Here is a 14,928-nt window from a genome sequence, read left to right as displayed (position 1 = left end):
TTTCATTTGATTAGTGTTAATATGGTATATCTATTCCCATCCTTTAACTTCTAAACCATTTGAATATTTATATTTAAGTCGTTTTTATTGTAGGTAGCATATATTTGGGTCTTGCTGTTTTCTACATAATCTAGCAATCTCTGTCCTTTAATTAGTGTAGTTAGGCCATTTACATTTAATGTGATTACTGAAGATGACATTTAAGTCTATTATCTTGCTATATGTTTGGAATCGAGCATTTTTTGAGAACTCCATTCTCTTTTGTTGCTTATTAACTATAGCTATTTTTAAATTAAGAAAGTTTATAGTATACAACTTTATCAGTCTAACTTCGAATGATATTATACCACTTTGTATACAGTATAAGAACTTTATAATAATTCTTTCATTTTTCCATTTTATTCAATAGCTTTTGTGCTACTCTTATCATGGATTTCGCTTTTTGTGTTATAAAAACAGTACATTGCTATTATTTTTGTTTCAAATAATCAATTACCTTTAAACATATTTAATAATTTTTTAAAAATTTAATATAATTGCCATTTTCAAGGCTTTTCATTATGTGGTATAATTTTCCATTTGTCTGAAGTTTCCTTTAACAGTTTTTGTTGTGCAGGTCTGCTAATGATAAATTCTTTCAGTTTTTGTACATCTGAAAAAGTCTGTATTTCATCTTTGAAATGTACTTTTTCTGTTTATAGAATTTCAGTTTAACTTTATTTTTTCTTTCAATACTCTAAAGAGGGGAGGAGCAAGATGGCGGAAGAGTAGGGTCTCCAAATCACCTGTCTCCACCAAATTACCTAGAAAACCTTCCAATCATCCTGAAAATCTATGAATTCGGCCTGAGAATTAAAGAGAGACCAGCTGGAATGCTACAGTGAGAAGAGTTCGCGCTTCTATCATGGTAGGAAGACGGGGAAAAAGAAGTAAAGAAACAAAGGCCTCCGAGGGGGAGGGGCCGGGAGGAGCCGGGCTGAGGCCGGGGCGAGTGTCCCCAGGACAGGAGAGCCCCGTCCCGGAGGAGCAGGAGCTGCACCGACCTTCCCGGGCAGAAAGGGGCTCGCGGGGAGGTGGAGCAGGACCCAGGAGGGCGAGGATGCCCTCGGGTTCCCTGGGGCAGTAACAGCAACTGCGCCCCAGGAGAGTGCGCCGAGCTCCCTAAGGGCTGCAGCGCGCACGGGGGACCCGGAGCAGCTGGAGGGGCTCGGGCGGCGGCTCCGCGGAGGGGGCTGCGCGGCCCCGGGAGCAGCTCGGAGGGGCTCGGGCAGAGGAAGAGGCTCCGTGCGGAGGGGGCTGCGCGGTTCCAGGAGCAGCTCGGAGGGGCTCGGGCGGCGGCTCCGCGGAGGGGGCTGCGCGGCCCGGGAGCGCGAATCCACCAGCGCAGGCCCCGGAGCACAGGGCGCCGGGACACAGCCCAGGATCCCGCCTCCCCCGGGACAGGCAGAGGCTGGGAGGGACCAGGACAGCAAGGAAGCTCCTGCCCCAGCTGAGCAGATCAGCGGCCCCGCCCGGAGCCTCCAGGCCCTGCAGACGGAGTTCCTGCCGGAGCTGAATCCAGGTTTCCAGAGCTGCCCCGCCACTGGGGCTATTCCTCCTGCGGCCTCACGGAGTAAACAACCCTCACTGAGCCCTGCACCAGGCAGGGGCACAGCAGCTCCCCCAAGTGCTAACACCTGAAAACCAGCACAACAGGCCCCTCCCCCAGAACACCAGCTAGACGGACAACTTCCAGGAGAAGCCAAGGGACTTAAAAGTACACAGAATCAGAAGATACTGCCCCGTGGTTCTTTTTGTTTGTTTGTTTGTTTGTTTTGTTTTGCTTTTTGATTTGTTTCCTTCCTCCACCCCCTTTTTTTCTCCTTTCTTTTTCTTTCTCTTTTTCTTCTTTTTTTTTTTTGTTTTTTTTCTTCCCTTTTTTTTCTCTTTCTCTTTTCTTTCCTTCTTTCTCTCCTCTCTTTTTCTCTTTTTCCCAATACAACTTGCTTTTGGCCACTCTGCACTGAGCAAAATGTCTAGAAGGAAAACCTCACCTCAAAAGAAAGAATCAGAAACAGTCCTCTCTCCCACAGAGTTACAAAATCTGGATTACAATTCAATGTCAGAAAGCCAATTCTGAAGCACTATTATACAGCTACTGGTGGCTCTAGAAAAAAGTATAAAGGACTCAAGAGACTTCATGACTGCAGAATTTAGAGCTAATCAGGCAGAAATTAAAAATCAATTGAATGAGATGCAATCCAAACTAGAAGTCCTAACGACGAGGGTTAACGAGGTGGAAGAACGAGTGAGTGACATAGAAGACAAGTTGATAGCAAAGAGGGAAACTGAGGAAAAAAGAGACAGACAATTAAAAGACCATGAGGATAGATTAAGGGAAATAAACGACAGCCTGAGAAAGAAAAACCTACGTTTAATTGGTGTTCCCGAGGGCGCCGAAAGGGACAGAGGGCCAGAATATGTATTTGAACAAATTCTAGCTGAAAACTTTCCTAATCTGGGAAGGGAAACAGGCATTCAGATCCAGGAAATAGAGAGATCCCCCCCTAAAATCAATAAAAACCGTTCAACACCTCGACATTTAATAGTGAAGCTTGCAAATTCCAAAGATAAAGAGAAGATCCTTAAAGCAGCAAGAGACAAGAAATCCCTGACTTTTATGGGGAGGAGTATTAGGGTAACAGCAGACCTCTCCACAGAGACCTGGCAGGCCAGAAAGGGCTGGCAGGATATATTCAGGGTCCTAAATGAGAAGAACATGCAACCAAGAATACTTTATCCACCAAGGCTCTCATTCAAAATGGAAGGAGAGATAAAGAGCTTCCAAGACAGGCAGCAACTAAAAGAATATGTGACCTCCAAACCAGCTCTGCAAGAAATTTTAAGGGGGACTCTTAAAATTCCCCTTTAAGAAGAAGTTCAGGGGAACAGTCCACAAAAACAAGGACTGAATAGATATCATGATGACACTAAACTCATATCTCTCAATAGTAACTCTGAATGTGAACGGGCTTAATGACCCCATCAAAAGGCGCAGGGTTTCAGACTGGATAAAAAAGCAGGACCCATCTATTTGCTGTCTACAAGGGACTCATTTTAGACAGAAGGACACCTACAGCCTGAAAATAAAAGGTTGGAGAACCATTTACCATTCGAATGGTCCTCAAAAGAAAGCAGGGGTAGCCATCCTTATATCAGATAAACTAAAATTTACCCCAAAGACTGTAGTGAGAGATGAAGAGGGACACTATCTCATACTTAAAGGATCTATTCAACAAGAGGACTTAACAATCCTCAATATATATGCCCCGAATGTGGGAGCTGCCAAATATATAAATCAATTATTAACCAAAGTGAAGAAATACTTAGATAATAATACACTTATACTTGGTGACTTCAATCTAGCTCTTTCTATACTCGATAGGTCTTCTAAGCACAACATCTCCAAAGAAACGAGAGCTTTAAATGATACACTGGACCAGATGGATTTCACAGATATCTACAGAACTTTACATCCAAACTCAACTGAATACACATTCTTCTCAAGCACACATGGAACTTTCTCCAGAATAGACCACACATTGGGTCACAAATCGGGTCTGAACCGATACCAAAAGATTGGGATTGTCCCCTGCATATTCTCAGACCATAATGCCTTGAAATTAGAACTAAATCACAACAAGAAGTTTGGAAGGACCTCAAACACGTGGAGGTTAAGGACCATCCTGCTAAAAGATAAAAGAGTCAACCAGGAAATTAAGGAAGAATTAAAAAGATTCATGGAAACTAATGAGAATGAAGATACAACCGTTCAAAATCTTTGGGATGCAGCAAAAGCAGTCCTAAGGGGGAAATACATCGCAATACAAGCATCCATTCAAAAACTGGAAAGAACTCAAATACAAAAGCTAACCTTACACATAAAGGAGCTAGAGAAAAAACAGCAAATAGATCCTACACCCAAGAGAAGAAGGGAGTTAATAAAGATTCGAGCAGAACTCAATGAAATCGAGACCAGAAGAACTGTGGAACAGATCAACAAAACCAGGAGTTGGTTCTTTGAAAGAATTAACAAGATAGATAAACCATTAGCCAGCCTTATTAAAAAGAAGAGAGAGAAGACTCAAATTAATAAAATCATGAATGAGAAAGGAGAGATCACTACCAACACCAAGGAAATACAAACGATTTTAAAAACATATTATGAACAGCTATACGCCAATAAATTAGGCAATCTAGAAGAAATGGACGCATTCCTGGAAAGCCACAAACTACCAAAACTGGAACAGGAAGAAATAGAAAACCTGAACAGGCCAATAACCAGGGAGGAAATTGAAGCAGTCATCAAAAACCTCCCAAGACACAAGAGTCCAGGGCCAGATGGCTTCCCAGGGGAATTCTATCAAACGTTTAAAGAAGAAACCATACCTATTCTCCTAAAGCTGTTTGGAAAGATAGAAAGAGATGGAGTACTTCCAAATTCGTGTTATGAGGCCAGCATCACCTTAATTCCAAAACCAGACAAAGACCCCACCAAAAAGGAGAATTACAGACCAATATCCCTGATGAACATGGATGCAAAAATTCTCAACAAGATACTGGCCAATAGGATCCAACAATACATTAAGAAAATTATTCACCATGACCAAGTAGGATTTATCCCTGGGACACAAGGCTGGTTCAACACCCGTAAAACAATCAATGTGATTCATCATATCAGCAAGAGAAAAACCAAGAACCATATGATCCTCTCATTGGATGCAGAGAAAGCATTTGACAAAATACAGCATCCATTCCTGATCAAAACTCTTCAGAGTGTAGGGATCGAGGGAACATTCCTCGACATCTTAAAAGCCATCTATGAAAAGCCCACAGCAAATATCATTCTCAATGGGGAAGCACTGGGAGCCTTTCCCCTAAGATCAGGAACAAGACAGGGATGTCCACTCTCACCACTGCTGTTCAACATAGTACTGGAAGTCCTAGCCTCAGCAATCAGACAACAAAAAGACATTAAAGGCATTCAAATTGGCAAAGAAGAAGTCAAACTCTCCCTCTTCGCCGATGACATGATACTCTACATAGAAAACCCAAAAGTCTCCACCCCAAGGTTGCTAGAACTCATACAGCAATTCGGTAGCGTGGCAGGATACAAAATCAATGCCCAGAAGTCGGTGGCATTTCTATACACTAACAATGAGACTGAAGAAAGAGAAATTAAGGAGTCAATCCCATTTACAATTGCACCCAAAAGCATAAGATACCTAGGAATAAACCTAACCAAAGATGTAAAGGATCTATACCCTCAAAACTATAGAACACTTCTGAAAGAAATTGAGGAAGACACAAAGAGATGGAAAAATATTCCATGCTCATGGATTGGCAGAATTAATATTGTGAAAATGTCAATGTTACCCAGGGCAATATACACGTTTAATGCAATCCCTATCAAAATACCATGGACTTTCTTCAGAGAGTTAGAACAAATTATTTTAAGATTTGTGTGGAATCAGAAAAGACCCCGAATAGCCAGGGGAATTTTAAAAAAGAAAACCATATCTGGGGGCATCACAATGCCAGATTTCAGGTTGTACTACAAAGCTGTGGTCATCAAGACAGTGTGGTACTGGCACAAAAACAGACACATAGATCAGTGGAACAGAATAGAGAATCCAGAAGTGGACCCTGAACTTTATGGGCAACTAATATTCGATAAAGGAGGAAAGACTATCCATTGGAAGAAAGACAGTCTCTTCAATAAATGGTGCTGGGAAAATTGGACATCCACATGCAGAAGAATGAAACTAGACCACTCTCTTTCACCATACACAAAGATAAACTCAAAATGGATGAAAGATCTAAATGTGAGACAAGATTCCATCAAAATCCAAGAGAAGAACACAGGCAACACCCTTTTTGAACTCGGCCATAGTAACTTCTTGCAAGATACATCCACGAAGGCAAAAGAAACAAAAGCAAAAATGAACTATTGGGACTTCATCAAGATAAGAAGCTTTTGCACAGCAAAGGATACAGTCAACAAAACTCAAAGACAACCTACAGAATGGGAGAAGATATTTGCAAATGACATATCAGATAAAGGGCTAGTTTCCAAGATCTATAAAGAACTTATTAAACTCAACACCAAAGAAACAAACAATCCAATCATGAAATGGGCAAAAGACATGAACAGAAATCTCACAGAGGAAGACATAGACATGGCCAACATGCACATGAGAAAATGCTCTGCATCACTTGCCATCAGGGAAATACAAATCAAAACCACAATGAGATACCACCTCACACCAGTGAGAATGGGGAAAATTAACAAGGCAGGAAACAACAAATGTTGGAGAGGATGCGGAGAAAAGGGAACCCTCATACACTGTTGGTGGGAATGTGAACTGGTGCAGCCACTCTGGAAAACTGTGTGGAGGTTCCTCAAAGAGTTAAAAATAGACCTGCCCTACGACCCAGCAATTGCACTGTTGGGGATTTACCCCAAAGATACAGATGCAGTGAAACGCCGGGACACCTGCACCCCGATGTTTATAGCAGCAATGGCCACGATAGCCAAACTGTGGAAGGAGCCTCGGTGTCCAACGAAAGATGAATGGATAAAGAAGCTGTGGTTTATGTATACAATGGAATATTACTCAGCTATTCGAAATGACAAATACCCACCATTTGCTTCAACGTGGATGGAACTGGAGGGTATCATGCTGAGTGAAGTAAGCCAGTCGGAGAAGGACAAACATTATATGTTCTCATTCATTTGGGGAATATAAATAATAGTGAAAGGGAATATAAGGGAAGGGGGAAGAAATGTGTGGGAAATATCAGAAAGGGAGACAGAACGTAAAGACTGCTAACTCTGGGAAACGAACTAGGGGTGTTGGAAGAGGAGGAGGGCGGGGGGTGGGAGTGAATGGGTGACGGGCACTGGGGGTTATTCTGTATGTTAGTAAATTGAACACCAAAAAAAAAAAACTGGAAAGAACTCAAATACAAAAGCTAACCTTGCAGGAACTGGAGAAAAAAAAACAAATAGATCCTACACCCAGTAGAAGAAGAGAGTTAATAAAGATTCGAGCAGAACTCAATGAAATAGAGACGAGAATAACTGTGGAACAGATCAACAAAACCAGGAGTTGGTTCTTTGAAAGATTAATAAGTTAGATAAACCATTAGCCATCCTTAATAAAAAGAAGAGAGAAAAACTCAAATTAATAAAATCATGAATGAGAAAGGAGAGATCACCACCAATACCAAGGAAGTGAAGTGTCAAAAGAAGTTAACAGCCTTGCCCAAAGTCAACCAGTTTTTAAGTGACATTGTCAGAACTTGAAATTGAGCCTTTGGATTTTAAGTTCAGGGCTCTGTAAATATTTCACTGCCCTATGACAGATGGGTGCATTGACACACACACACACTCACACACCTCACCAAGAAGCTGTCATTTACCTCTGTCTTACCTAGTATTGTCTAGGAAACAGCTGGGCTTCATCTTGGAGTGGTATAGAAATGGGGACTTTATATATTCAGTTGTCTCTGATCAGGAAAGTTCCTAGGACTGTGCAAGCAAAAAGAACTGCCCATCTCTATGGAGGAGAACTTGGCACGAATTGGATGATCCTGAAGTGGGAGTAGATGCCCAGATAGAACAACACAGAAAACAATCACACCCCTCTATGGACAGACAGTTGGAAAAATAAACTATATGAAGTCATTCCAGTTCTTGTGGGATGGTATATGATGTGAATGAACAAATAAAGTGAAATGGAGGATTCTCAAAAAAAAAAAAAAAAAAATACTCTAAAGATGTTTCTCCACTGTCTTCTGGCTTGCATTGATTCCAAAGAGAAATCTGCTGTCATTTTTATCTTTGTTTCTCTATACATAATGTGTCTTCTTTTCTTTAGATGCTTTTAAATTGTTCTACTTCATACTGATTTTAAGCAATTTGAGTATGATGTGCTTTAGTGTAGTTTTCTTTTCTTTTCTTTTCTTTCTTGTGCATGGATCTTGTTGAGACAGTTGGACCTGTTGGGTTTATAATTTTCACCAAATTTGGAAAAATTTCAACTATTTCTTGGATTTTTTTTTGTACTCCTGAATTTATCCTTCACAGGATTCCAAAAATTACACAAAAATTAGGCCACACAAAGTTACCCCACAACTCATAGAAGCTTTGGTAATTATTTTTTTGTTATTTTTCTTTCCATGTGTCATTTTGGATAGTTTCTTTTTATAAGTCTTGAAGTTGACTCATCTTTTCTTCTGAAATATCTAATCTGTAAATCACTTCCTGACATGATATTCTTCATCCCAGACATGGTAGTTTTAGGTTTTTAGTTTTAGGTTTAGGTAGTTTTAGGTAGTTGAGTTTTTAGTTTTTGTTTTAGGTAGTTTTAGGTAGTTTAGTTTTATAGGTTCAAGTAGAGTATTTTTTATCTTTAATGTGCCTATTTAATATATTCCTGATTTCTAACTTTGTGAATATATGAAATCCACTTATGACAGCTGTCTTCATCTACTAATTCTATCTTCTGTATCATTTTGGTTTGGTTTAGATTCATTTTTTCCTTATTCTGGGTCTAAATATTTTGTTCAAGTCTGTAGCTTATTGTTTCACTCGTTTAACAATGTTATTCAAATAGCAGAAATTGTCAACTTTCCTGAAGTCCAACTTATCTTTTTCATTTATGGTTCAGGTTTCTTTCCCTCATATATAAAATCTTTTACTAAGCCTCAGGTCAGAAAGATTTTATATTTTCTTCAAGAACTTGTAGAGTGTTAGATTTTTATTTTATTAGCAGTTTAAAATTAGTATTTGTATATAGTAAAATATAGATAAAGGTATTTATTTACTTGTTTCTGGCATTATGTATTAAAAAGAGTATTCTCTTTCCATTGGATTGTCTTTGACCCTTTGTCAAAAATTTTTGTCTATTTTTGGGCTTTCTATTTTGTTCCATTAATCTTTCAGTCTAACCTACCATCACTATCACACTGTTTTAATACTGTGGCTTTCCCTCCTCATCAAATACATTGAATTGATGATTTAAAAAAATATAGTGATATGGTGAATCATACTGATTTTAGAATGTTGAACCAACCTTTTATTCTTGGAATAAACCTGATTTGGTCATGATGTATCATTCTGTTTACATATTATTCAACTCAATTTGTTAATATTTTATTATGGATTTTTTTGTGTTTATAAGAGTTACTGGTCTGTAGTTCTCTGCTCTTACAATGCCACTGATTTTGGTATCAACAAAATGCTGACCTCATAAAATGTGTGGGAAAGTATTCCTTCATTTTCTATTTCCTAAAAGAAATTGTTTAGGACTGGCATGATTTCTTCCTTAAATGTTGGTCGAACATGCCAGTGATGCCATCTGTGCTGAGTGTTTTAAAGAAAAGGAAGGTATTTTAACTACACATCAACTTCTTTAATAGACATAAAACCATGCAGGCTGGGGTGCCTGGGTGGCTCAGTGGTTGAGCATCTGCCTTTAGCTCAGTTCGTGATCCTGGAGTCTGGGGATTGAGTCTTGCATCAGGCTCCCCGGGAGACTGCTTCTCCCTCTGCCTATGTCTTTGTCTCTCTGCGTCTCTCATGAATAAATAAATACACTCTTAAAAAATATAAAAATAAATAAAATAAAACTATGCCAGTTATTTCATCTTCACTGAATTTTTGTAGTTGTTCAATGAACTTTTCCATTTCATTTAGGTTATCATCTTTATTGACAAAGTTATTTACTTATCTCTTATTATTCATATAGTATCTGTCAGATCTTTAGTACTGTTCTTTCTTAGTTGTGATAATTTGTGTCTTCTCACTTTTTTTCTTGTTCAGTCTGCCTAGATGTTTATCAATTTTAGTATGCTTTGCAAAGAACCAACTTTTTGGCATAGTGATTTTCCCCACGGTTTTCAGTTTCATTGGTTTATGCTTTTATCTTTATTATTTTCTTACTTTCTTCTGTTTTGACTTTGTTTTCTTAAGACATTATTGATTCAAAACTTTTGGTTTCTAAAATAAGGCATTAAATCTGATTTCTCTGTAGGTACTTCTTTAGCTTTATCTTACATAGTGCATTTTCATTGTCATTTAATTCAAAATATTTTCTAATTTCACTGTGACTGCTTAACTTCCCACATTCTTGTTATTGATGTTTAGTTCAGTTTGTAGTCAGATAATATATTTTGTCTTACCTCAATACTTTAATTTTTTTAAGGCCAGAAAGTAATCTATTTTTGTGAATCTTCCAAGTATTTTCGAAAAGAATCTGTATTTTACTCTTGGAAGGTGGAACATTCCTCTTAGTTTTATTTTCCTGAATGGCCATTAACTTTTTGAAAATAAAACTTCACAAAGAGAAAGAATAGGTCACATAGATTGGATTCAGAAATCTGATGGTTTGGGATGCCTAGGTGGCTCAGTGGTTGAGCGTTTGCCTTTGGCTTAGGGTGTGATCCCGGAGTCCCGGGATCAAGTCCCACATCGGGCTTCCTGTGTGGAGTCTGCTTCTCTCTCTGCCTATGTCTCTGCCTCTCTCTCTCTCTCTGTGGCTCTCATGAATAAATAAAATATTAAAAAAAAAAGAAATCTGATGGTTCAATACATGAATCTGAAAAATAAAAAAGTATTTTATAAAAGTTATGGTAGTAAGTACTTTTCAATATGAACACAACAAAGTACATGTATATACACTTAATAATGACAGAAGAGACCATGTACCAGCAAATAAATGCAGATAATGAATGTTATTTCTCCATATGCTTACCTTCTAATCTGCTCCTAGTATGATTCAATGACCCACTGTCTATACTCTGGCCACAGAGGTTTTTAGTTCTTCCAAGCAGCCAAATTTCTTGTTGTCTTAAAGTTTACTGAATATATTTCTCTACATGGAAAATATTTTCTCCCTCTTTTTGTCTAATTTCTCTTCAATTTTCAGCATTCACCTTGAAGTCACTTTCTTCAGGAAGCCTTTTCTGACATGATCAGTTCCTCCTGGTTTACATTTTCATGGCACCCTGTATGTTTCTTTCACAGAATTTACTATGATTGAAATGAAAAATATAAGGGCAGTTTAGGGCAGATTATCAAAAATGTTAAGGTTTCTTAAAGGGCTCAAAATCATTGACTCAAAAAAGTTACCAAATTAAGACAAGGATCAGCCAAGTAAGTTGACTTAGTGAACTTAAACCTAGTTAATAAATGGCATTTCTCTTTTGAAGACATCTCTGAAAGCAGAATTATATACCTCCAGAGGAATTTTAAAAGCATCTGACTTCCATATTAAATATCTTACACATCCAAGAAAATATAATGTATAAAATGTTGCACATAGCAGGGCACACAAAACCAACCAAAATGAGAAATCCCATTTTATTGTCTTCAAATATCCAGACAAATAGATAAGGTGTCTGCTTCTCTAAGACATACCTTGCTTTAGAAAGGAAAATCCATACACAAATAGCAAGTTGGGTTCAAACTTTTTTTTCCAATTGAATACAAAAATTAATACTTTAGAGTCTTTTAGTTTCTTGTAAATTTTTAGGCAAAGAATTTGGGTGAAGAGACTGAGAGGAAAAGCTTTGTCTTTCATGAATATTTGGAACCTTAATTTCTTTTAAATAGCACTTGACAATATTACCAGGGAGCACTTATAGGAAAATATACAGAACTTCCTTGGCAGTGGGGTCGGAAGAGCTGCTTTCCCCATGTCTTTCAGACTCACTTTGTAAATTATGTGAAACACTTTTAGACAGACACTGGCACTCATAAATTATACAGCTCATTTGCATATTCCAGTCATGAGACATTATGCAAAGTGACATGATTTGCATAATGGATTCCTCTTGTCGCTTCACTTGCTGCATGCTTTTAAAAAACAAAATGAAATAAAATGAAAGCATGAAAAGGTGAAAGCATCGTTTCCAGCTTCGCCTGTCTCCTTCCCAACTACAGTATCAACTGCTTTCATTTTCTACAGGGGAAGGGGTGAAGGGGACAGAAAGCAAAAATCTACAAACATACAAACAAAAAGAGCTTTCACATGAATTTTGTTCTTAACTACAATGTACCTACTTTCCTGGTGAAATCTTCCATCATAAATAACTCATCTGAGTCAAGAGGAATGAGAACAAATTAAAACACTAAATACAGAGTAAGAAACTTTATGGAACTTTTTCCTTAAAAAATTTTTTTTCTTTAGGGGTGATATTTAGGGAAAGGGTAGCCTTCCTCCTTGTAAGTGAAAAGAGGCTTCAAGGATTTTCTTCTTATTGGAAAAAAAGCATATTAAGGATGAGATAAATGGGCTAGGGGAGGGATTCCCCCCACCCCCCCAAGAACTTCTGAAAGGTTTTCCTGTTTTGAAAGATGGAGGGAGAAGAAAGACAGGGTGTGCTTTGATTATTTAACAAAATATAGAATGTCTATATATACTGTAAGGATGAGGCAGTACCATGTCGACTTCTATCGGCTCTACTCCAATAAGCAGGCAACGTTCCCTCAGCAGTTGCCAGTTTTGCTGCGGGCTTTCCCTGCCCCCCTGCACCAGTGCGAAAGGCAGAGTGTGCCAAGCGGCTGGCGTCTGTACCCTGTGGGAAAAGTTAACTGTAATTCTTCGGCTTTTAAAATCAATTAACCCGTGTGTTCATTAACGTCAAGTCGACGGGAGGAGGAGGAGAAGAAGGGGAGGGAGGGAGGAAAGAAAAAAGCTGCAAGGGCGGATGGCAGAAGAGTTGGCACAGTGCCATCCATTCAGGGGCAACGCCACAGTTTCGTGCGATAGCAGCAGCGGGTATATGTTACGAGGGCCCTGTATGCGGGCCAGGCAGTGCGGTAAAGCCAAGGGAGATTATCCAGACCCCCAGGAGCGAACAGAAAGCAGCAACCGAAGGCGCAAGTGCCAGGATTACAGCCTAGGCTGCTCCAACTATGAGCCCTTCCTCGGACCCAGGGCCTCGGCTACTTGGGGTTTGGGGGTCTTCCACACCAAAGAGGCACAAAGCTGACTTTAATCACTTTCTTCCTTTAAACTTGATTCTGCCGCAGTGGAGCCAGCACAGCGGATGCTTTCACACCCAGCAAGACAAAGGCCGTCGTCTCCGCCATGACACTGTTCCGTTCCAAGCAGAGGCCAGGATCTTGGACTCCTTGAAAAATCAAAAGGAAACAAGGAAAACAAACAACAAATACAGCAACAAACAGAAAAAATTAACAACCACCAAAATCGGGTGCCCATTTGCCCATGCCAGGGGTGATCTGGGCATCTGTTGCAGCAGAAGGCGCTTGTGTGGGGCTATTTCTTTTTCTTTTCTTTTTTTTTTTTTCTTTTTGGGCAAGCTGTTGGTTTGTTTGCTATTCAACTTCGTTTATAATTAACTTAAAAAAAAAAAACTCACCATTCAGCCTAGTCAACAACAAACAAAGAGAAAAAGCAGACATCGGAAGAGAAATGCCATAGGAAGCGGCATGAATACATGCCACAGCCGGTGCCACTTGCCATTCGGAAAACCTCAGGGAAAGATGCCAATTCTACAGCTCGGAAGAAGGCAGAGAAGGGAGCATAAAGATCTACAAATAGAAATCATAAGGAAAGAATACTGCTTATACAATCCTGGATTGCAATTGCACACAGCATCTGCTGGGAGAAGAGAGGGAATATTTAAATGGAGACATAGATGGGTATAAATTGAAAGATAGGCACCTATCGATTGGATATAGACACACTTGTAAGGCTGTATGTGTATATAAATACACATTATTTTCAGACAAATTAAACATTTAGATATGTATATATTTTTGTGTTATAGGTATGGGTATGTATACAGGTGTGTATGTTTATGCATATATACACATACTGTGGGATGTATGCATGTGTGAGGAAAAGGAGAGGAGGACAGAGAAGGAGAGAGAGGGAAATGTGTGTATGTGCATGTATGTGTGTGCATACAATCCCACTTTTTGACCCAGGTATACACAGAAGACAAAATAAAAATCATACTCCAGCAGCAAGCAGGCAGTCAGAGATTTATCTACATTCACTGCTATCACCAGGGAGATGAATGGGGCCGATCTGAAGCCCTTTTACAAGATCCACTATGGGAGTGAAGGAGGAGAAGGGATGCCACACAGACATGCACAAACTTGAAGGCAGAGGGATTTGGAAGGTGCTACTTAGGAAACCCTGGTGGCATAATGCAGGGGAGAAGAAGGGGAAAGAAGGGGGAAGAGGCTTGTCTCTATGTTTTAGGTGGTCGTTTAAAAAAAAAATCTGAAAAGGGGTTACAGGAAACGGCTGGTACTTACGTTGTCTGCGTTGCTGTGGATCCTGAAAGGTGTTCTGTTGGCACCAGGCACTGAGCCAGGGGCAGGCGCTGGAAACAAAAGAGAGAGACAAAAAAATAATAATAATAATAATAAAGTCATTCTATGGGAGTATTAATTGCTGCTCTTGTGGATTTTACAAAACACACAAACTGTTTTCTTTTTCTTTCTTTCTTTTTTTTTTTTTTTAAATGTGGATTGGAGCGTGTCCCTTTCGCATGGAATATACAAGTAGTATGGGATTTACAGCCCAGTACGGGACTCAGGATTAACCGCGCTGGCATCTTTTGGGCATATTCTTCCTTTTAATGAATGAGCTTTCGCTGTTAATGAGGAATAATCGTTTGGCTAATGAGCTTTGAAACATTAAGAGAAAAGAGTTTTTTTTTTTTTTCCCCGTTAATCGCTCTGGTGTGACTGCATGGATGGATTACAAAAGACAGCAATAGGAACGCAGTACAAAGGGGGGGAACCTCTCCTGGAGTGGGAGAAGCATCGAGATGGGTGATGTGTCCCTGCACCTTTCCTTCCTTCTTGCTCTTTCACTCTCTCTGCCAACTGCTATGGGTTTC

General features: G+C 39.4%; 1 protein-coding gene and 1 long non-coding RNA gene across 10 annotated transcripts in view; one reads left to right on the top strand and one right to left on the bottom strand.

Moving 5' to 3' along the window:
- Positions 1-1,436, top strand: part of LOC144309546 (uncharacterized) — a 10,756-nt gene extending 9,320 nt beyond the window's left edge. The window contains exon 3 of the long non-coding RNA XR_013375510.1: positions 743-1,436. This is a non-coding gene — a long non-coding RNA (uncharacterized LOC144309546). The remainder of the gene's footprint in view (positions 1-742) is intronic.
- The window catches only part of LOC144309545 (putative pleckstrin homology domain-containing family M member 1P), a 21,462-nt gene extending 6,534 nt beyond the window's left edge, over positions 1-14,928 (bottom strand). For 2 of the 9 annotated variants that reach the window (XR_013375507.1, XR_013375508.1), the window contains exons 1-5: positions 14,339-14,803; positions 13,432-13,603; positions 11,760-13,182; positions 10,800-11,077; positions 7,476-10,643 (exon numbers count right to left, since the gene is read on the bottom strand). Coding sequence is in view for 1 of the 9 variants with exons in the window: in XM_077890635.1 (XP_077746761.1) it covers positions 7,476-7,507 (32 nt within the window). In the remaining 8 variants the exon portion in view is untranslated. Of the gene's footprint in view, positions 1-7,475; positions 10,644-10,799; positions 11,078-11,759; positions 13,183-13,431; positions 13,604-14,338 lie in introns of all 9 variants that reach the window. The other 7 variants (XR_013375506.1, XR_013375502.1, XM_077890635.1 and 4 more) reach the window with 7 other exon arrangements.

The sequence above is a fragment of the Canis aureus genome, unplaced genomic scaffold, assembly GCF_053574225.1.
Source record: "Canis aureus isolate CA01 unplaced genomic scaffold, VMU_Caureus_v.1.0 NW_027326479.1_RagTag, whole genome shotgun sequence".
NCBI lineage: Eukaryota > Metazoa > Chordata > Mammalia > Carnivora > Canidae > Canis > Canis aureus.
Note: the sequence above shows the minus strand (reverse complement) of the source record. Positions and strands in the feature narration are given on the sequence as shown.